Genomic DNA, 19,780 nt, shown 5'->3' with positions numbered 1-19,780 from the left:
TCATGACCCCATAGCCCCCCCTTCCGCATTCGCTTCCTGCCCCACGTCCCCCCTGAGCGCCCCGTGACCCCATAGCCCCCCCTTCCGCATCCTCTTCCTGCCCCAGGGCCCCCTGTGACCCCATAGCCCCCCCTTCCGCATCCGCTTCCTGCCCCGGGGCCCCCCGAGCCCCCTGTGACCCCATAGCCCCCCTTCCATTTCCGCTTCCTGCCCCGGGGCCCCCTGAGCCCCTCATGACCCCATAGCCCCCCTTCCATGTCCGCTTCCTGCCCCGGGGCCCCCTGAGCCCCTCATGACCCCATAGCCCCCCGTTCCGCATCCGCTTCCTGCCCCGGGGCCCCCTGAGCCCACTGTGACCCCATAGCCCCCCGTTCCACATCCGCTTCCTGCCCCGGGGCCCCCTGAGCCCACTGTGACCCCATAGCTCCCCCTTCCACTTCTGCTTCCTGCCCCAGGGGCCCCCTGAACTCCCTGTAACCCCATAGCCCCCCAGGGCCCTTCCACAGTCGCTTCCTGCCCGATTCCCCCGAGCCCCTAATGACTCCATAGGCCCCCCCTTCCATGTCAGCTTCCTGCCCCAGGGCCCTCCTGAGCCCCCCGTGATCCCATAGCCCCCCCAGCACCCTTCCGTGTCTGCTTCCTGCCCCGGGGGCACCCCCTGAGCCGCTAGTGACCCCATAGCCTTCCTTCCTGAGACCCCCTCCCCGAGCCCCTGGCACCCCCATAACCGCCCCCCACCCCTGGGAGCCCTGCGGAGCCTCCTGGGACACCCTGTACCTCAAAGCAGAGCCCTGTACCCCTGTCTCCATCACCTCCCACCCAGCGCCCGTGAGCTGCTGAGCCCCCTGGCCTGGCCCGGCGTGGGCAGCGCTGGGGGGCTACGGGGACCGGCGCTGAGCCACCCCCAGGCAGCTGGATTTGCAAGTCCCCGACGGCTGCCCAAGCCCCACATGCCGGGGCTGCTCCGTGCAATAAACCTGCTTCTGCCTGTCCCTCAAGCAGGGGGTTTGCTGGGGATCTCGGCTCCGAACCAGGGCTGGGGCGTGTCCTCCCCACAGCGAGGGGGTCGGACGGGAGGCCAGGCCCTGGGGCGCAAGGCTGGGGCTGGGGCGTGTCCTCCCCACAGCGAGGGGGGCGGACGGGTGGCCAGGCCCTGGGGCGCAAGGACGGGGCTGGGGCGTGTCCTCCCCACAGCGAGCGGGTCGGACGGGTGGCCAGGCCCTGGGGCGCAAGGACGGGGCTGGGGCGTGTCCTCCCCACAGCAAGGGGGTGGACGGGTGGCCAGGCTCTGGGGTGCAAGGCCGGGGCTCGGGCGTGTCCTCCCCACAGCAAGGGGGTGGACGGGAGGCCAGGCCCTGGGGCGCAAGGCCGGGGCTGGGGCGTGTCCTCCCCACAGCGAGGGGGTCGGACGGGTGGCCAGGCCCTGGGGTGCAAGGCCGGGGCTGGGGCGTGTCCTCCCCACAGTGAGGGGGGCGGACGGGTGGCCAGGCTCTAGGATGCAAGGCCGGGGCTGGGGGGCACTGGCTGGGGCCTGTCTGTGTGTGTTGGGAGGGGCTCGAGCCGGGTGTGGGGCTCCCCGTGGGGCTGAGAGATCACAGCCCCCTGGGGGGGTGGGGTTGCTGCAGGGCACTGGCCTAGCTCTGGGGAGGGAAGGGGGCCCAGCGGTGCCACGGGCCCAGGCTGCACCTCGGGGACCCCGTCACCCCCCACAGCCCCAACCCCCTAGTGACCCTGTGACTCCCAGCGACCTCCCCCCCATCCCCCCAGTGACCCTCTGGCCACCCTGAACCCCACACCAACCCCCACTACCCCAGTGAGCCCCCCACCTCCATTATCCCCCCATCCACTCGGAGCCACAGGGACCCCCACCAACCCCCAAGCCCCTCACAGTCCCCACCCCCCCCACACTCCTGCATCCCTCCAGGCCATGGGGAGCACCCCTGTCCTCCCCCACCCTACACCCATCCCCACCCCACACCTATCCCCTGCCCCGTCCTCCCCCGCCCCACACCTATCCCTCGCCCCGTCCTCCCCCACCCTACACCCATCCCCACCCCACACCTATCCCTCGCCCCATCTTCCCCCACCCAACAGCTATCCCCTGCCTCCATCCTCCCCCACCCCACCCCTATCCCCTGCCCCAACAGTTTTTCACTCACTGGGGTTTTTTTTGTAACATTTTTCAGCTGTTTTTTTTATATATAAACTATATCGCTCAATAGACTCTGTACAGGCCCTGGAAAACCCCCTTAACTCTGCCCTCCCCAGATTTCCCGGCTAACCCCCTTAACTCTGCCCCACAACATCCTTGCCCATCCAGGCTGTTTCAGTCAGAATAAAGGTGCTTTGGGTCCATCCGTCTCCGTTGCTCCACCGGGGGTGGGGTCACCGCTTGCTCCCCTGCCTCCCCACAGGCCCCCTGCTCGGGGAGGGGCAGGGGAGCCCCAGAGGAGCTGGGGGTCAGGATTCCTGGGTTCCATCTGCCCCCCAGCTGGCTGGGTTGCTCCCCTCAGCCTGGGCCTGCTGTACTGTGGGCAGCAGGGACCCCGCGCGGGGGGGGGGGGGGGCTAGGTGAGCTGGGGGTATGGAGGGAGTTAAGGATTGGGGGTCTCTGGGGGGGTCTCCTCGTGACGCCCTGGCTCCCCCTGCTGGTGCCCGTCAGTGCTGCGCTCTCGCTCGCTCGCTCTCCCTCGTGTCCCTCCGTCCGTCCGGCCCCCTCAGCCTCGCCGCGGCCGCATCTTCATCTCGGTGAAGGGGATGGAGAACTCGAAACCTTTCCAGTTAAACCAGTTCACGCCCTGGGGGGGGCAGAAAAGGGGAGTGAGAGACCCCCTCCTGGCACGAACCCCCAGTCACTTCTGTAATAGTGCTAGGCGCAATCCGTGACTCAGTTTCCCCACTGGCTTGGACTTGCTGGATGGGAAGGAGTTAATTTCCTCCCTGGGGATGGGCCAACCCAGGAGTCCTGGCTCCCAATCCCCACCAGCCCCCCTACCCCCCCAAGCCGGGCGAGAATCCAGGCGTCCTGCGCCCCCCCCCGAGCCAGGAGAGAATCCAGGCGTCCTGCGCCCCCCAAAGTCGGGCGAGAACCCAGGCGTCCTGCCCCCCCCCAAAGCTGGGCGAGAACCCAGGCGTCCTGCCCCCACCCCTTGCCAGGAGAGAACCCAGGCATCCTGCTCCCCTCCCCCACCAGGAGAGAACCCAGGTGTCCTGTCCTCCCCCCCGTCAGGAGAGAACCCAGGCGTCCCGCCCCCCCCAAAGCCGGGCGAGAACCCAGGCGTCCTGCACCCCACCCCCGAGCCAGGAGAGAACCCAGGCATCCCACCTCCCAAAGTCGGGCGAGAACCCAGGCGTCCTGCCCCCCCCCGAGCCAGGAGAGAACCCAGGCGTCCTGCACCCCGCCCAGCTGGGCGAGAACCCAGGCATCCTGCCCCCCTCCCCTGCCAGGAGAGAACCCAGGCATCCTGTCCTCCCCCCCTCCCCGCCAGGAGAGAACCCAGGCGTCCTGCCCCCCCTCAAAGCCGGGCGAAAACCCAGGCGTTCTGGCCCCACCCCTCGCCAGGAGAGAACCCAGGCGTCCTGCCCCCCCCCCCCCAAAGCCGGGCGAGAACCCAAACGTCCTGCTCCCCCCCTCGCCAGGAGAGAACCCAGGCGTCCTGTGCCCCCCCGATCCAGGAGAGAACCCAGGCGTCCTGCCCCCCTGCTCGCCAGGAGAGAACCCAGGCGTCCCACCCCCCTCAAGCTGGGAGATAACCCAGGCGTCCTGCCCCCACCCCTCGCCAGGAGAGAACCCAGGCGTCCTGCCCCCCCCCAAAGCCGGGCGAGAACCCAGGCGTCCTGCTCCCCCCCTCGCCAGGAGAGAACCCAGGCGTCCTGCGCCCCCCCGATCCAGGAGAGAACCCAGGCGTCCTGCCCCCCTGCTCGCCAGGAGAGAACCCAGGCGTCCTGCCTCCCCCCCAAAGCCGGGCGAGAACCCAGGCGTCCTGTCCCCCCCCTTGCCAGGAGAGAACCTAGGCGTCCCACCCCCCTCAAGCTGGGAGAGAACCCAGGCGTCCTGCCTCCCCCCTTGCCAGGAGAGATCCTAGGCGTCCCGCCTCCCCCAAGCCGGGCGAGAACCCAGGTGTCCCACCCCCCCCGAGCCAGGAGAGAACCCAGACGTCTTGCCCCCCCTCAAAGCCGGGCGAGAACCCAGGCGTCCTGCTCCCCCCCCTTGCCAGGAGAGAACCCAGGCGTCCTGCGCCCCCCCCGATCCAGGAGAGAACCCAGGCGTCCTACCCCCCCCCTCGCCAGGAGAGAACCCAGGCGTCCTGCCCCCCCCAAAGCCGGGCGAGAACCCAGGCATCCTGTCCCACCCCTTGCCAGGAGAGAACCTAGGCGTCCCGCCCCCCCCAAGCCGGGGGAGAACCCAGGCGTCCTGCCCCCCCCCCTTGCCAGGAGAGATCCTAGGCGTCCCGCCTCCCCCAAGCCGGGCGAGAACCCAGGCGTCCTGCCCCCACCCCCAAAGCCGGGCGAGAACCCAGGCGTCCTGCCCCCACCCCTCGCCAGGAGAGAACCTAGGCGTCCCGCCCCCCCCAAGCCGGGGGAGAACCCAGGCGTCCGGGCGGCCGTACCTGGTGGTCCCGGCGGCTGCCGTAGAGCCCGTTGAGGTTGGCGTAGTGGCAGTTGCGGTACCACCAGGCCCCGCGGTAGGACACCGCGCAGGGGATCAGCAGCCGGTTCGGGTCCCGGTCCCGGGTCGAGAAAACACTGCCCGAGTGGTAGCTCAGCGCGTCGCCTGGGGGGGGGGACGTCAGGGTGTGACGGGGGGCTAGGGGAGACAGCAGCCCCCCCCAACCACCACTGACCCCCTCAACATAGCAACCTCCCACTGTCCACCCAGCCCCCCCTCCCCCAACCACCCCAAGGACACGGATCCCCCCACTGACCCCCTCAACATAGCAACCCCCACTGTCCCCCCAACCCCCACCCCACCCCCAAGGACACGGACCCCCCAACATAGCAGCCCCCCACTGTCCCCAATCCATCCCCCTCTGCCCCCCACCGTTTGCTCCCCGGCGCCCCTCACCGGCCGTGCCGCGGTAGCTGCCGAGGTGCAGGCGATAATGCTCGCTGGGGGGGTCCACTCGGAACCGCTGGTACTGGGCGAACACGGCCTCGGCCCCGGCCCGGAGATCCACCCGCAGCTCCTGCTCCCCCCCCGCCGTCAGCTCGTGCAGGGCGTCGTTACCTGGGGGCAGGACGCCTGGGTTCTCACCCCACTCTGCGGGGGCTGGGGGATGGCAGGGCAGCCCCGGACGCCTGGGTTCTATCCCAACTCCAGGAGGGGAGTGGGATCTGGTGGGTTAGAGCAGGGGGAACTGGGAGTCAGGACGCCTGGGTTCTCTCCCTGGCTCGGCGGGGGGAGGGGTCTGGGGATGGCAGGGTCACCCGGACGCCTGGGTTCTCTCCTTGGCTCGGCATGGGGAGGGGTCTGGGGATGGCAGGGCCACCCAGGACGCCTGGGTTCTCTCCCTGGCTCGGCATGGGGAGGGGTCTGGGGATGGCAGGGCCGCCCAGGACGCCTGGGTTCTCTCCCTGGCTCGGCGGGGGGAGGGGTCTGGGGATGGCAGGGTCACCGGGACACCTGGGTTCTCTCCCTGGCTCGGTGGGGGGAGGGGTCTGGGGATGGCAGGGCCGCCCGGACGCCTGGGTTCTCACTCACTCACCCAGCCAGAACTCCTGGGACCGGTTCCCGAAGCCCCGGGCATAGTCCTCCCAGTCGCGCCAGAAATCTGTCTGGCCGTTCATGCGACGCTGGAACACCTGGGGGAGTCGGGGGGGGGTCAGAGACAGACCTCAGCCCCGCTGCCCCCCCGCCAGCCCGCGCTGCCCCCCCACTCACCAGCCAGCCGCCCCCGTCGGTCTCCATGTCACAGTACACCTGCAGGGGGCGCTGCCTGTCGCCCCCCAGGTAGATGGTCACCTCGCGGGAGGGGCCCGGCCCGTTCAGCTGCTCCTCCACGCAGTCCCGGGGGAAGGGGTAGCTCAGCCAGACTGCCAGGAGGGGAGAGGAGAGGATGGAACCCAGGAGTCCGGGTTCCCGGCCCCACCCCCTCCAATCACCAGCCCCCACTCCCTTCCCCGAGCTGGGAGAGAACCCAGGAGTCCTGGCTCCCAGCCCCCACTCCCCTCCCGGCTTCCGACCCCCCCCAACCCACCAGCCCCCACCCCCCTCCCCGAGCTGAGAGAGAACCCAGGTGTCCAGGATCCCGGCCCCACCCCCACCAACCCCCACTCCCCTCCCCAAGCCGGGAGAGAACCCAGGCGTCCTGCAGCTCACCGGTGTTGAAGGAAGTGGCGATGGGGGTGCTGGGGTGGCCCCCCCGGATCGCCTGCACCCAGACCTGGTAGCGGCTGGACGGGGTCAGGTTGCTCAGCTGGTGGGAGGCGGCGTCAGGGCCCAGGGGGATCTCCTGGGGGGAGAGGAAGGGAGTGGGGGGGGTGACCGGCCGCAGGGAGTGGGGGAGGGAGAGGGAGCAGCGATGGGTCTGGGGGGACTCCTGGCTCCACAGACGGGGATGTGGGGGGAGCTGGGGGGAGGGCAGAAAGTGGGGAGGGGCATTGGGGGGTGTTGTAGGAGGTGCTGGGGGGCTGAGCAGGTTGGGTGGGGGGGTTGTAGGAGGTGCTGGGGAATGTAGGGGTGGGGGGTCCCCGATACCTGCATTTGGCCGGAGGGCGTCTCGTAGCTCAGCACGTAGCCAGCGGGGGGGATGTGCGGGGGGGTCCAGGAGAGCCGGGCGCTGCGGGGGGTCACCTCGGTGGCTCGCAGGTCCCGGGGAGCATCCAGTCCTGGGGGGGGAGAGTGAAACAGGGACCCCCCTCACTTCCCCCACCACCCCGTTCCCCTCCCCCTGCTGCCCCCACTCCTTCCTCTCTCTCCCCACTGCTTCCCCCACCCCTCCACTTCCGTCCCCACTCCTTCCTCCCCCCCACTGCTTCCCCCACCCCTCCCTGTGACCCCCCTGCTGCCACACCCCTCCCCTTCCGTCCCCACTCCTTCCTCCCCCCCACTGCTTCCCCCACCCCTTCCTGTGACCCTCCTGCTGCCCCACCCCTCCCCTTCCGTCCCCACTCCTTCCTCCCCCCCACTGCTTCCCCCACCCCTCCCTGTGACCCCCCTGCTGCCACACCCCTCCCCTTCCGTCCCCACTCCTTCCTCCCCCTACTGCTTCCCCCACCCCTCCCTGTGACCCCCCTGCTGCCACACCCCTCCCCTTCCGTCCCCACTCCTTCCTCCCCCCCACTGCTTCCCCCACCCCTCCCTGTGACCCTCCTGCTGCCACACCCCTCCCCCTTCCGTCCCCACTCCTTCCTCCCCCCCACTGCTTCCCCCACCCCTCCCTGTGACCCTCCTGCTGCCCCACCCCTCCCCCTTCCGTCCCCACTCCTTCCTCCCCCCCACTGCTTCCCCCACCCCTCCCTGTGACCCCCCTGCTGCCCCACCCCTCCCTCTTCTGTCCCCACTCCTTCCTCCCCCCCACTGCTTCCCCCACCCCTCCCTGTGACCCTCCTGCTGCCCCACCCCTCCCCCTTCTGTCCCCACTCCTTCCTCCCCCCACTGCTTCCCCCACCCCTCCCTGTGACCCTCCTGCTGCCCCACCCCTCCCCCTTCTGTCCCCACTCCTTCCTCCCCCTACTGCTTCCCCCACCCCTCCCTGTGACCCCCCTGCTGCCACACCCCTCCCCCTTCTGTCCCCACTCCTTCCTCCCCCTACTGCTTCCCCCACCCCTCCCTGTGACCCTCCTGCTGCCCCACCCCTCCCCCTTCCGTCCCCACTCCTTCCTCCCCCCCACTGCTTCCCCCACCCCTCCCTGTGACCCTCCTGCTGCCCCACCCCTCCCCTTCCGTCCCCACTCCTTCCTCCCCCCCACTGCTTCCCCCACCCCTCCCTGTGACCCCCCTGCTGCCACACCCCTCCCCCTTCTGTCCCCACTCCTTCCTCCCCCCCACTGCTTCCCCCACCCCTCCCTGTGACCCTCCTGCTGCCACACCCCTCCCCCTTCCGTCCCCACTCCTTCCTCCCCCCCACTGCTTCCCCCACCCCTCCCTGTGACCCCCCTGCTGCCACACCCCTCCCCCTTCCGTCCCCACTCCTTCCTCCCCCCCACTGCTTCCCCCACCCCTCCCTGTGACCCTCCTGCTGCCCCACCCCTCCCCCTTCCGTCCCCACTCCTTCCTCCCCCCCACTGCTTCCCCCACCCCTCCCTGTGACCCCCCTGCTGCCACACCCCTCCCCCTTCTGCCCCCACTCCTTCCTCCCCCCCACTGCTTCCCCCACCCCTCCCTGTGACCCCCCAGCTTCCCCCACGCTTCCCCCTTCTGCCCCCACTCCTTCCTCCCCCCCACTGCTTCCCCCACCCCTCCCTGTGACCCTCCTGCTGCCCCACCCCTCCCCCTTCTGCCCCCACTCCTTCCTCCCCCAACTCCTCCACTGCTTCCCCCACCCCCCGCCACTCCCACTCCTTCCTCCCCCCACCCCCTGCACTGCTTCCCCGCCCCCTCCCTGCCCCCCGTACCGGTGGTGAAGGTGGCGCTGGCGGGGGAGCTGCGGTTGCCCCCCGTCACCCCATGGACGGTGACCAGATACTCGGTGTCCAGCCGCAGCCCAGCCAGGGGGTGCTCGGCCCGGTCCCCAGGGAGCTGCAGTGTCACCGAGGGGCCTGGGGGGAGAGCTGGGGTGAGGGGGGTGATGAGGTGGTGGGGGCACCGGGGGGAGGCCGAAAGGACCGGGCCGGGAAGGGGGCAACCGGGCTGCAGGGACGCGACAGCCCAGTGCCCGGGAGACGCCCATGCTGGACCCGGGTGCCAGGGTCGGAGCCACCCACCGGGGGAGGGGAGGGAAGTGCCGCCCTGCCCTGCCCCCGCGCTCACCCTGGGGGGGCCCGTAGCTCAGCTCGTAGCTCTGGACAGGGGCCTGGGGCGGGCGCCAGCGCAGCAGGGCCAAGGTGTCGGCGACGTTGACGGCGCGCAGGTCCGAGGGGCCGTCGGGGACTGCGGAGAGAGTGCAGAGCTTCAGGGAGAGCAGCCCCCCGAGGGGACCCAGGCGTCCGGCTGACGGGTGGGGGGAATCCAGGCATACAGAGGGGTGGCAAGGGGACAGGACCCAGAGATCCAGGTGGCAGGGTGTGGCACCTGCCCTGCATGGAAAGGGAGGGGACCCAGGGCAGGCGAAGGGACCCAGGGCAGCGGAGGAACCCAGGCGTCGTCTGGTGCTCGCCCCAGGGCAGGGAGGGGACCCAGGCATCCGGCGCTGGCCCCGGGGCAGGGAGGGGACCCAGGTGTCCGGCGCTGGCCCTGGGGCAGGGGAGGGGACTCAGGCATCTGGCTGGTGGCCCCAGAGCAGGGAGGGGACCCAGGTGTCCGGCGCTGGCCCTGGGGCAGGGGAGGGGACTCAGGCATCTGGCTGGTGGCCCCAGAGCAGGGAGGGGACCCAGGTGTCCAGCACTGGCCCCGAGGCAGGGAGGGGACCCAGGCATCCGGCCCTTACCCGTGGTGACGTAGCCCACCAGCGGCTCGCTCTCCTCGAAGCCCCGCACGGCCATGACGCTGACCTCGTAGCTGGCCCCGGGGATCAGCCCCTCGAGCATCGTCTGCAGCCTGGTGCCCTCGACCATCACGCTCTGCGGCTCCCCTGGGGTGACAGTGGGTCAGGACGTGCTGCGGGCGGGGCCATCTGGAGGGGGCGGGGCCACATGGCAGGGGCGGGGCCAGGGGAAGATGTGATGCAGGGGGCGGGGCCAGGGCACAGGGCCAGTAGGGGGTGCTGTTCTGTAGGCAGTTCCGGGGGCTGCAGGGGGCATTTCAGGTGGTCAGTGGGGGGGGGGTGCTATGGGGGGGTCACAGTGCTGCAGGGGCCAGCAGTGGGGGGGGCAGCAGGGATGGAGGCAGTTGGGGGGGTGTGATGTTATTGCTATAATCTGGGACCATATAGAACATGGGTTGTAACCAAGGTCCGGTAGTGGCACCAAATCCTAGGTAAAGGGGGTCATGTAAGGTGTCCAAGACCAGGTTCTGGGTTGCTGGTTAGGATGATGCTGTCTGTGTGTCTGTAGCATTGTGTAGTTGAAGTTATGCATATTGGCTGTATGCTGTCTGTATTTCAAATTGGTGCTGCAGTTCTGGGAGACACCCCAGACAAGTGGGTGTTAGCTCTGCCCAGCCTGCTTGATGCCCATTAAGGGCCATCAGCTACACAATTGACCCACTGAGAGGAGGCTGATACGCCCTGTGACTCAGCAGGGTGTGCAGAAACTGGCCCATGTGACTCCAAACTCCATTTTGCTGTAACTTTCCACAGCAGGAACAAAGGAGTGTTCTTACACCTGGAAGTGCCTGTATAAGGCTGATGCCTCATCTCCATCTGGTCTTCAGTCCTGCTTCTTACCTCTGGAGGGCCTTTGCTACAAGCTGAAGCTCTGCACAAAGGACTGAATGACCCATCCCAGCGGGGGATGTTCCAGAGACTTGATTTGAACCTGCAGTTTACTCCATCACTGCTACAAGCCTGAACTAAGAACTTTGCCGTTACCGTATGTAATTGATTCCATTTAACCAATTCTAGCTCTCATCTCTACCTTTTCCCCTTTATGAATAAACCTTTAGATTTTAGATTCTAAAGGATTGGCAACAGCGTGATTTGTGGGTAAGATCTGATGTATATATTGACCTGGGTCTGGGGCTTGGTCCTTTGGGATCGAGAGAACCTTTTTCTTTTACTGGGGTGTTGGTTTTCATAACCATTCATCCCCAGGACGGGTAGCACCGGTGGTGATACTGGGAGACTGGAGTGTCTAAGGAAATTGCTTGTGTGACTTGTGGTTAGCCAGAGGGGTGAAACCGAAGTCCTTTTTGTCTGGCTGGTTTGGTTTGCCTTAGAGGTGGAAAAACCCAGCCTGGGGCTCTGACTGCCCTGTTTGAGCGATTGGTCCTGAATTGGCACTCTCAGTGGGGTCCTGCCAGAACCACATCGTCACAGGGGGGCATTGGGTTGGGGCACTGCAGGGGGCCAGCGAGGGGCGCTGTGGGGAGTCAGTTTGAGGTGTTGTGGGGAGCAGCAGGGGGCACTGTGGGGGGTTGGTTTGGGGCACTGGGGGGCCATCAAGAGATGCTGTGGGGGGTGTGACTTGAGGGGCTGTTCGGGGCCAGCAAGGGGCATTGTGGGAGTCAGTTTGGGGCGTTGTGGGGAGCAGCAGGGGGTGTTGTGGGAGGTTGGCTGGGGGCAGCAGCAGGGGGCACTGTGGGGTCAGTTTGGGGCGCTGTGGGGGGCATCAGTTTGGGGCGCTGTGGGGGTCAGTTTGGGGCGCTGTGGGGGGCAGCAGGGGGTGCTGTGGGAGGTCAGTTTGGGGCGCTGTGGGAGGTCAGATGCGGCAGTAGCAGGGGGTACTGTGGGAGGTTGGATGGGGCAGCTGCAGGGGGCGCTGTGGGGGGCAGCAGGGGGCGCTCTGGGGGTCAGTTTGGGGTGCTGGGGGCAGCAGGGGGCACTGTGGGAGGTCAGTTTGGGGCGCTGTGGCGGGCAGCAAGGGGCGCTGTGCGAGGTTGGATGGGGCAGCAGCAGGGGGCACTGTGGGGGGCAGCAGGGGGCACTGTGGGGGTCAGATTGAGGTGCTGTGGGGGGCAGCAGGGGGCGCTGTGGGGGTCAGTTTGGGGCGCTGTGGGAGGTCGGATGGGGCAGCAGCAGGGAGCGCTGTGGGGGGCAGCAGGGGGCGCTGTGGGAGGTCGGACGGGGCAGCAGCAGGGAGCGCTGTGGGGGTCAGTTTGGGGCGCTTTGGGGGCAGCAGGGGGCGCTGTGGCGGTCAGTTTGGGGCGCTGTGGGGGGCAGCAGTAGGCGCTGTGGGAGGTTGGATGGGGCAGCAGGGGGCGCTGTGGGGGTCAGTTTGGGGCGCTGTGGGGGCCAGCAGGGGGCGCTGTGGGAGGTCGGATGGGGCAGCAGCAGGGGGCACTGTGGGGGTCAGTTTGGGGTGTTGTGGGAGGTTGGATGGGGCAGCAGCAGGGGGCGCTGTGGGGGGCAGCAGTAGGCGCTGTGGGGAGCAGCAGCGGGCAATGTGGGAGGTTGGATGGGGCAGCAGTGGGGGCGCTGTGGGGGTCAGTTTGGGGTGCTGTGGGGGGCAGCAGGGGGCGCTGTGAGAGGTCGGATGGGGCAGCAGCAGGGGGCACTGTGGGGGTCAGTTTGGGGTGTTGTGGGAGGTTGGATGGGGCAGCAGCAGGGGGCGCTGTGGGGGGCAGCAGTAGGCGCTGTGGGGAGCAGCAGCGGGCGCTGTGGGAGGTTGGATGGGGCAGCTGCGGGGGCGCTGTGGGGGTCAGTTTGGGGCGCTGTGGGGGGAAGCAGGGGGCGCTGTGGGGATCAGTTTGGGGCGCTGTGGGGGTCAGTTTGGGGCGCTGTGGGGGGCAGCAGGGGGTGCTGTGGGAGGTCAGTTTGGGGCGCTGTGGGAGGTCAGATGCGGCAGTAGCAGGGGGTGCTGTGGGAGGTTGGATGGGGCAGCTGCAGGGGGCGCTGTGGGGGGCAGCAGGGGGCGCTCTGGGGGTCAGTTTGGGGTGCTGGGGGCAGCAGGGGGCACTGTGGGAGGTCAGTTTGGGGCGCTGTGGCGGGCAGCAAGGGGCGCTGTGCGAGGTTGGATGGGGCAGCAGCAGGGGGCACTGTGGGGGGCAGCAGGGGGCACTGTGGGGGTCAGATTGAGGTGCTGTGGGGGGCAGCAGGGGGCGCTGTGGGGGTCAGTTTGGGGCGCTGTGGGAGGTCGGATGGGGCAGCAGCAGGGAGCGCTGTGGGGGGCAGCAGGGGGCGCTGTGGGAGGTCGGACGGGGCAGCAGCAGGGAGCGCTGTGGGGGTCAGTTTGGGGCGCTTTGGGGGCAGCAGGGGGCGCTGTGGCGGTCAGTTTGGGGCGCTGTGGGGGGCAGCAGTAGGCGCTGTGGGAGGTTGGATGGGGCAGCAGGGGGCGCTGTGGGGGTCAGTTTGGGGCGCTGTGGGGGCCAGCAGGGGGCGCTGTGGGAGGTCGGATGGGGCAGCAGCAGGGGGCACTGTGGGGGTCAGTTTGGGGTGTTGTGGGAGGTTGGATGGGGCAGCAGCAGGGGGCGCTGTGGGGGGCAGCAGTAGGCGCTGTGGGGAGCAGCAGCGGGCAATGTGGGAGGTTGGATGGGGCAGCAGTGGGGGCGCTGTGGGGGTCAGTTTGGGGTGCTGTGGGGGGCAGCAGGGGGCGCTGTGAGAGGTCGGATGGGGCAGCAGCAGGGGGCACTGTGGGGGTCAGTTTGGGGTGTTGTGGGAGGTTGGATGGGGCAGCAGCAGGGGGCGCTGTGGGGGGCAGCAGTAGGCGCTGTGGGGAGCAGCAGCGGGCGCTGTGGGAGGTTGGATGGGGCAGCAGCGGGGGCGCTGTGGGGGTCAGTTTGGGGCGCTGTGGGAGGAAGCAGGGGGCGCTGTGGGGATCAGTTTGGGGTGCTGTGGGGGGCAGCAGGGGGTGCTGTGGGAGGTCGGACGGGGCAGCAGCAGGGGGAACTGTGGGGGTCAGTTTGGGGCGCTTTGGGGGCAGCAGGGGGCGCTGTGGCGGTCAGTTTGGGGCACTGTGGGGGGCAGCAGGGGGCGCTGTGGGAGGTCAGATGGGGGGCAGCAGCGGGGGCGCTGTGGGAGGTTGGATGGGGCAGCAGCAGGGGTGCTGTGGGGGTCAGTTTGGAGCGCTGTGGGGGGCAACAGGGGGCGCTGTGGGAGGTCAGATGGGGGGCAGCAGTAGGAGGCGCTGTGGGGGCAGCAGGGGGCGCTGTGGGAGGTCAGTTTGGGGCGCTATGGGGGGCAGCAGGGGGTGCTGTGGGGATCAGTTTGGGGCACTGTGGGAGGTCGGATGGGGCAGCAGCAGGGGGCGCTGTGGGGTCAGTTTGGGGCGCTGTGGGGGCAGCAGGGGGCGCTGTGGGAGGTCAGTTTGGGGTGCTGTGGGAGGTCGGATGGGGGCAGCAGCAGGGGGCGCTGTGGGGGGCAGCAGGGGGCGCTGTGGGAGGTCAGTTTGGGGCGCTGTGGGGGTCAGTTTGGGGCGCTGTGGGGGGCAGCAGGGGGCGCTGTGGGAGGTCAGATGGGGGGCGCTGTGGGGGGCAGCAGGGGGCACTGTGGGAGGTCAGTTTGGGGCGCTATGGGGGGCAGCAGGGGGCGCTGTGGGGTCAGTTTGGGGCGCTGTGGGGGCAGCAGGGGGCGCTGTGGAAGGTCAGTTTGGGGTGCTGTGGGGGTCAGTTTGGGGCGCTGTGGGGGGCAGCAGGGGGCGCTGTGGGAGGTCGGATGGGGCAGCAGCAGGGGCCGCTGTGGGGCACTCACCCCCGTGGCGCAGCTGGAAGGACACCTTGTAGTGGTCGACGTGGGTGGACGGGGCCCCCCAGGTCACCCCCACCGAGGTCTCTCGGACGTCACTGAAGCGCAGGTCCCGGGGGCTCTCCAGCTCTGGGGAGACATGGGGCTCAGGGGGCTCCACGGGCCCTCAGGCGGAGCCAGCCGGGGGGCCCTTCCCAGCGTGGCCACTGGGGGGCAGCACCAGCCTGCGGAGCCCCCTCCCCCCCTCAGCCACCAGGGCCTTCCCCATCACCCCCCAGCATTTATCCAGCCACCTGTGCCTCCCCCCTTCCCTCCCTCCATCCCCCCTTCCATCCCTTCCTCCCTCCTTCTGTCCACCCATCCCTCCCTCTCTCCATCCCCTCTTCCATCCGTCCATCCGCCCCTCCCTCCATCCTACCCTCCCTCCCCACTTCATCCCTCCCTCCTTCTGCCCATCCCTCCCTCCATCCCCTCTTCCCTCCGTCCCTCCCTCCTCACTTCATCCCTCCCTCCTTCTGTCCACCCATCCCTCCCTCCCTCCATCCCCTCTTCCATCCATCCATCCGTCCCTCCCTCCATCCTACCCTCCCTCGCCACTTCATCCCTCCCTCCTTCTGTCCACCCATCCCTCCCTCCCTCCATCCCCTCTTCCATCCGTCCATCCGTCCCTCCCTCCATCCTACCCTCCCTCCCCACTTCATCCCTCCCTCCTTCTGTCCACCCATCCCTCCCTCCCTCCATCCCCCCTCCATCCCCTCTTCCATCCGTCCCTCCATCCCCCCTTCCATCCCTCCCTCCATCCCCCCTTCCATCCCTCCCTCCCTCCTTCTGTCCACCCATCCCTCCCTCCCTCCATCCCCCCTTCCCTCCCTCCATCCCTCCCTCCCTCCTTCTGTCCATCCGTCCCTCCCTCCCTCCCTCCCCTCTTCCATCCGTCCCTCCCTCCATCCTACCCTCCCTCGCCACTTCATCCCTCCCTCCTTCTGTCCATCCGTCCCTCCCTCCCTCCCTCCCCTCTTCCATCCGTCCCTCCCTCCATCCTACCCTCCCTCGCCACTTCATCCCTCCCTCCTTCTGTCCACCCATCCCTCCCTCCCTCCATCCCCCCTTCCTTCCCTCCCTCCATTCTTCTGTCCAACCCTCCCTCCATCCCCCCTCCATCCCCTCTTCCATCCGTCCCTCCCTCCCCACATCATTCCTCCCTCCTTCTGTCTATCCATCCATCCCTCACTCCATCCCCTCTTCCATCCGTCCCTCCCTCCCCACTTCATCCCTCCCTCCTTCTGTCCATCCCTCCCTCCTTCTGTCCATCCCTCCCTCCATCTATCCTGTCCCTCCCACTCTCCATGGCTCTGGCCTCTTGGGCTGGGAGAGGCCTTGGGCCCACCCAGCTGCCCATTTCCCGCCCCCCCGGGATGGGGCATGGGGCAACAGGGGGTGCTTGGCTGTTGGGACGAGGGGACAGCAGGGGGCACGGGGATGAGGGGACAGGCTGGGGGCAGCAGGGGGCGCTTGGCTGCGGGGACAGGCTGGGGGCAGCAGGGGGCGCTGGCTTGCGGGGACGAGGGGACAGGCTGGGGACAGGCTGGGGGCAGCAGGGGGCGCTGAGACGAGGAGACAGGCTGGGGACAGCAGAAGGCGCTAGGATGAGGGGCAGCAGGGTGCGCTGGGCTGCAGGGACAGGCTGGGGGCAGCAGGGGGCGCTGGGACGAGGGGCAGCAGGGGGCCCTGGGCTGTAGGGACAGGCTGGGGGCAGCAGGGGACGCTGGGCTGTGGGGACAGGCTGGGGGCAGTAGGGAGCGCTGGGCTGTGGGGACAGGCTGGGGGCAGCAGGGGGCGCTGGGCTGTGGGGACAGGCTGGGGGCAGTAGGGAGCGCTGGGCTGTGGGGACAGGCTGGGGGCAGCAGGGGGCGCTGGGCTGTGGGGACAGGCTGGGGGCAGCAGGGGGCGCTGGGACGAGGGGCAGCAGGGGGCCCTGGGCTGTAGGGACAGGCTGGGGGCAGCAGGGGACGCTGGGCTGCGGGGACAGGCTGGGGGCAGCAGGGGGCCCTGGGCTGTAGGGACAGACTGGGGGCAGCAGGGGATGCTGGGCTGCGAGGACAGGCTGGGGGCAGCAGGGGGCGCTGGGCTGTGGGGACAGGCTGGGGGCAGCAGGTGGCGCTGGGACGAGGGGCAGCAGGGGGCCCTGGGCTGTAGGGACAGGCTGGGGGCAGCAGGGGACGCTGGGCTGCGGGGACAGGCTGGGGGCAGCAGGGGGCCCTGGGCTGTAGGGACAGACTGGGGGCAGCAGGGGATGCTGGGCTGCGAGGACAGGCTGGGGGCAGCAGGGGGCGCTGGGCTGTGGGGACAGGCTGGGGGCAGCAGGGGGCGCTGGGACGAGGGGACAGGCTGGGGGCAGCAGCGGGCACTGGGACGAGGGGCAGCAGGGGACGCTGGGCTGCGGGGACAGGCTGGGGGCAGCAGGGGGCGCTGGGCTGTGGGGACAGGCTGGGGGCAGCAGGGGGCGCTGGGACGAGGGGACAGGCTGGGGGCAGCAGGGGGCACTGGGATGAGGGGACAGGCTGGGGGCAGCAGCGGGCACTGGGACGAGGGGCAGCAGGGGACGCTGGGCTGCGGGGACAGGCTGGGGGCAGCAGGGGGCGCTGGGCTGTGGGGACAGGCTGGGGGCAGCAGGGGGCGCTGGGACGAGGGGACAGGCTGGGGGCAGCAGGGGGCACTGGGCTGCGGGGACGAGGGGCAGCAGGGGACGCTGGGACGAGGGGCAGCAGGGAGCTCTGGGCTGTGGGGACAGGGTGGGGGCAGCAGGGTGCGCTGGGCTGTGGGGACAGGCTGGGGGCAGCAGGGGCGCTGGGCTGCGGGGACGAGGGGCAGCAGGGGACGCTGGGACGAGGGGCAGCAGGGGCGCTGGGCTGTGGGGACAGGCTGGGGGCAGCAGGGGGCGCTGGGACGAGGGGACAGGCTGGGGGCAGCAGGGGGCACTGGGCTGCGGGGACGAGGGGCAGCAGGGGACGCTGGGACGAGGGGCAGCAGGGAGCTCTGGGCTGTGGGGACAGGGTGGGGGCAGCAGGGTGCGCTGGGCTGTGGGGACAGGCTGGGGGCAGCAGGGGCGCTGGGACGAGGGGACAGGCTAGGGGCAGCAGGGGGCGCTAGGATGAGGGGCAGCAGGGGGCACTGGGCTGCGGGGACGAGGGGCAGCAGGGGGCGCTGGGACGAGGGGCAGCAGGGAGCGCTGGGCTGTGGGGACAGGCTGGGGGCAGCAGGGGGCGCTGGGCTGTGGGGACAGGCTGGGGGCAGCAGGGGGCGCTGGGACGAGGGGCAGCAGGGAGCTCTGGGCTGTGGGGACAGGCTGGGGGCAGCAGGGGGCGCTGGGCTGTGGGGACAGGCTGTGGGCAGCAGGGGCGCTGGGACGAGGGGACAGGCTAGGGGCAGCAGGGGGCGCTGGGACGAGGGGCAGCAGGGGATGCTGGGCTGCGGGGACAGGCTGGGGGTAGCAGGGGGCGCTGGGACGAGGGGACAGGCTGGGGGCAGCAGGGGGCGCTGGGATGAGATGGCAGCAGGGACAGGCTGGAGGCAGCAGGGGGCGCTGGGCTGCAGGGACAGGCTGGGGGCAGCAGGGGGCGCTGGCACGAGGGGCAGCAGGGGGCAGCAGGGGGCGCTGGGACGAGGGGCAGCAGGGAGCTCTGGGCTGTGGGGACAGGCTGGGGGCAGCAGGGGGCGCTGGGACGAGGGGCAGCAGGGGGCGCTGGGCTGTGGGGATAGGCTGGGGGCAGCAGGGGGCGCTGGGCTGTGGGGACAGGCTAGGGGCAGCAGGGGGCACTGGGACGAGGGGCAGCAGGGAGCGCTGGGCTGCGGGGACAGGCTGGGGGCAGCAGGGGGCGCTGGGCTGTGGGGACAGGCTGGGGGCAGCAGGGGGCGCTGGTATGAGATGGCAGCAGGGACAGGCTGGGGGCAGCAGGGGGCGCTGGGCTGTGGGGACAGGCTGGGGGCAGCAGGGAGCTCTGGGCTGTGGGGACAGGCTGGGGGCAGCAGGGGGCGCTGGGCTGTGGGGACAGGCTAGGGGCAGCAGGGGGCACTGGGCTGCGGGGACAGGCTGGGAGCAGCAGGGGGCGCTGGGCTGCAGGGACAGGCTGGGGGCAGCAGGGGGCGCTGGCACGAGGGGCAGCAGGGGGCGCTGGGCTGTGGGGACAGGCTGGGGGCAGCAGGGGGCGCTGGGCTGCAGGGACAGGCTGGGGGCAGCAGGGGGCGCTGGGATGAGATGGCAGCAGGGACAGGCTGGAGGCAGCAGGGGGCGCTGGGACAAGGGGGCAGCCGGGCTCTGTGCCCCGCCCTACCCCGCCCAGCCCAGGGGGGCCGTACCGAGGCTGCTGGTCCGCGCGGCCCCATGGACATTGGCCGTCTCCTCGCCCTGCCGCAGGCCGTACACGGCCAAGCCGTATTCGGTGCTGGGCCGCAGCCCCCGCAGCACGGCCGAGCGCTGGGCCCCCGGCACCGGCATCTCCTGGGCGGGCCCCCAGCCCTCGGCCCGGTACCGGATGAGGAAGGTGTCGAAGTCGCCCTCGGGCGCGTCCCAGCGCAGCCGCAGGGAGGTCGGGGTCACCTCAGAGACCAGCAGCTGCTCCAGCCGGGCGGGCATCACGCTGGAGGCTTCCGGGAAGGCTGCGGGGGCAGGAGGGGGCTCAGGCTCCCGCAAGGGCAGGACGGGGTTAATTGTCCCTGGGGGAGATGGGGCCAGGGGCCAGGGCCAGGCAAGACGGGGTTAATTCTATCCCATCGTGCACCTGGCCGGGAGTCAGGCCCTGAGCAGGGGCTCTGGCACAGAGTGGAAAGGGTTAACTGCCGGGTTGGGGGAGGATGGAGGGAGGACAGGAATGCGGGGGGTCAGGAGCAGGGGGCACAGGGGTGAGGCCCGGCAGATAAGGGTCTGTCCCCACAGCTCGTCAGTGGTGCAATGGGATCGTTAGCCCCATGTTACAGGTGGGGAAACCGAGGCAAGGGGCAGGTATAGGGCTTCTTGCATGGTCACCCAGAAGGTCAGAGGCAGAACTGGGACAGAACCCAGGAGCCCTGGCTCCCAGTCCCCCCTGCTCTAACCACCAGCCCCCACTCCCCTCCCAGAGCCAGGGAGAGAACCCAGGAGTCCTGGCTCCCAGTCCCCCTGCTCTAACCACGAGCCCTCACTCCTCTCCCAGAGCCGGGGAGAGAACCCAGGAGTCCGGGGTCCCAGCTGGGCTGCAGAGGGAAGACCTGAGGCAGGAAGGGGGCTGGTAGAATCCAGCCGGGCGCCCCAGGCTGTCGAGGGGCCCTGCCTCCCTTCTCCCTCCACCTGTGACGGCGTCGGTGGAGACGGGCCCGAGGCGCTTGCGGCCGGAGACGCCGTAGAGGTTGAACTTGTATCTGCGGGAGGGGAGCAGGTCGGAGACGACGAGCGTGCGGGATCCCCCGTCCACGGGCAGGGCCTGGGG

General features: G+C 69.8%; 1 protein-coding gene across 44 annotated transcripts in view; it reads right to left on the bottom strand.

Annotated features, from left to right (window-relative positions):
* Positions 1-2,687: 2,687 nt before the first annotated feature.
* Positions 2,688-19,780, bottom strand: part of TNXB (tenascin XB) — a 91,579-nt gene continuing 74,486 nt past the window's right edge. For all 44 annotated transcript variants that reach the window (XM_050920198.1, XM_050920223.1, XM_050920204.1 and 41 more), the window contains 12 exons: positions 18,675-18,974; positions 14,325-14,447; positions 9,528-9,671; positions 8,912-9,031; positions 8,557-8,700; positions 6,698-6,828; positions 6,320-6,452; positions 5,882-6,033; positions 5,706-5,802; positions 5,066-5,227; positions 4,611-4,774; positions 2,688-2,798 (listed from right to left, as the gene is read on the bottom strand). In XM_050920198.1, the coding sequence (XP_050776155.1) occupies positions 2,718-2,798; positions 4,611-4,774; positions 5,066-5,227; positions 5,706-5,802; positions 5,882-6,033; positions 6,320-6,452; positions 6,698-6,828; positions 8,557-8,700; positions 8,912-9,031; positions 9,528-9,671; positions 14,325-14,447; positions 18,675-18,974 (1,751 nt within the window). In that variant the 3' untranslated portion in view covers positions 2,688-2,717. The remainder of the gene's footprint in view (positions 2,799-4,610; positions 4,775-5,065; positions 5,228-5,705; positions 5,803-5,881; positions 6,034-6,319; positions 6,453-6,697; positions 6,829-8,556; positions 8,701-8,911; positions 9,032-9,527; positions 9,672-14,324; positions 14,448-18,674; positions 18,975-19,780) is intronic.

The sequence above is a fragment of the Gopherus flavomarginatus genome, chromosome 12 (genome assembly GCF_025201925.1).
Source record: "Gopherus flavomarginatus isolate rGopFla2 chromosome 12, rGopFla2.mat.asm, whole genome shotgun sequence".
Lineage (NCBI taxonomy): Eukaryota > Metazoa > Chordata > Testudines > Testudinidae > Gopherus > Gopherus flavomarginatus.
The sequence above is the reverse complement of the archived record's forward strand: the minus strand, read 5'-3'. Positions and strand labels throughout refer to the sequence as shown.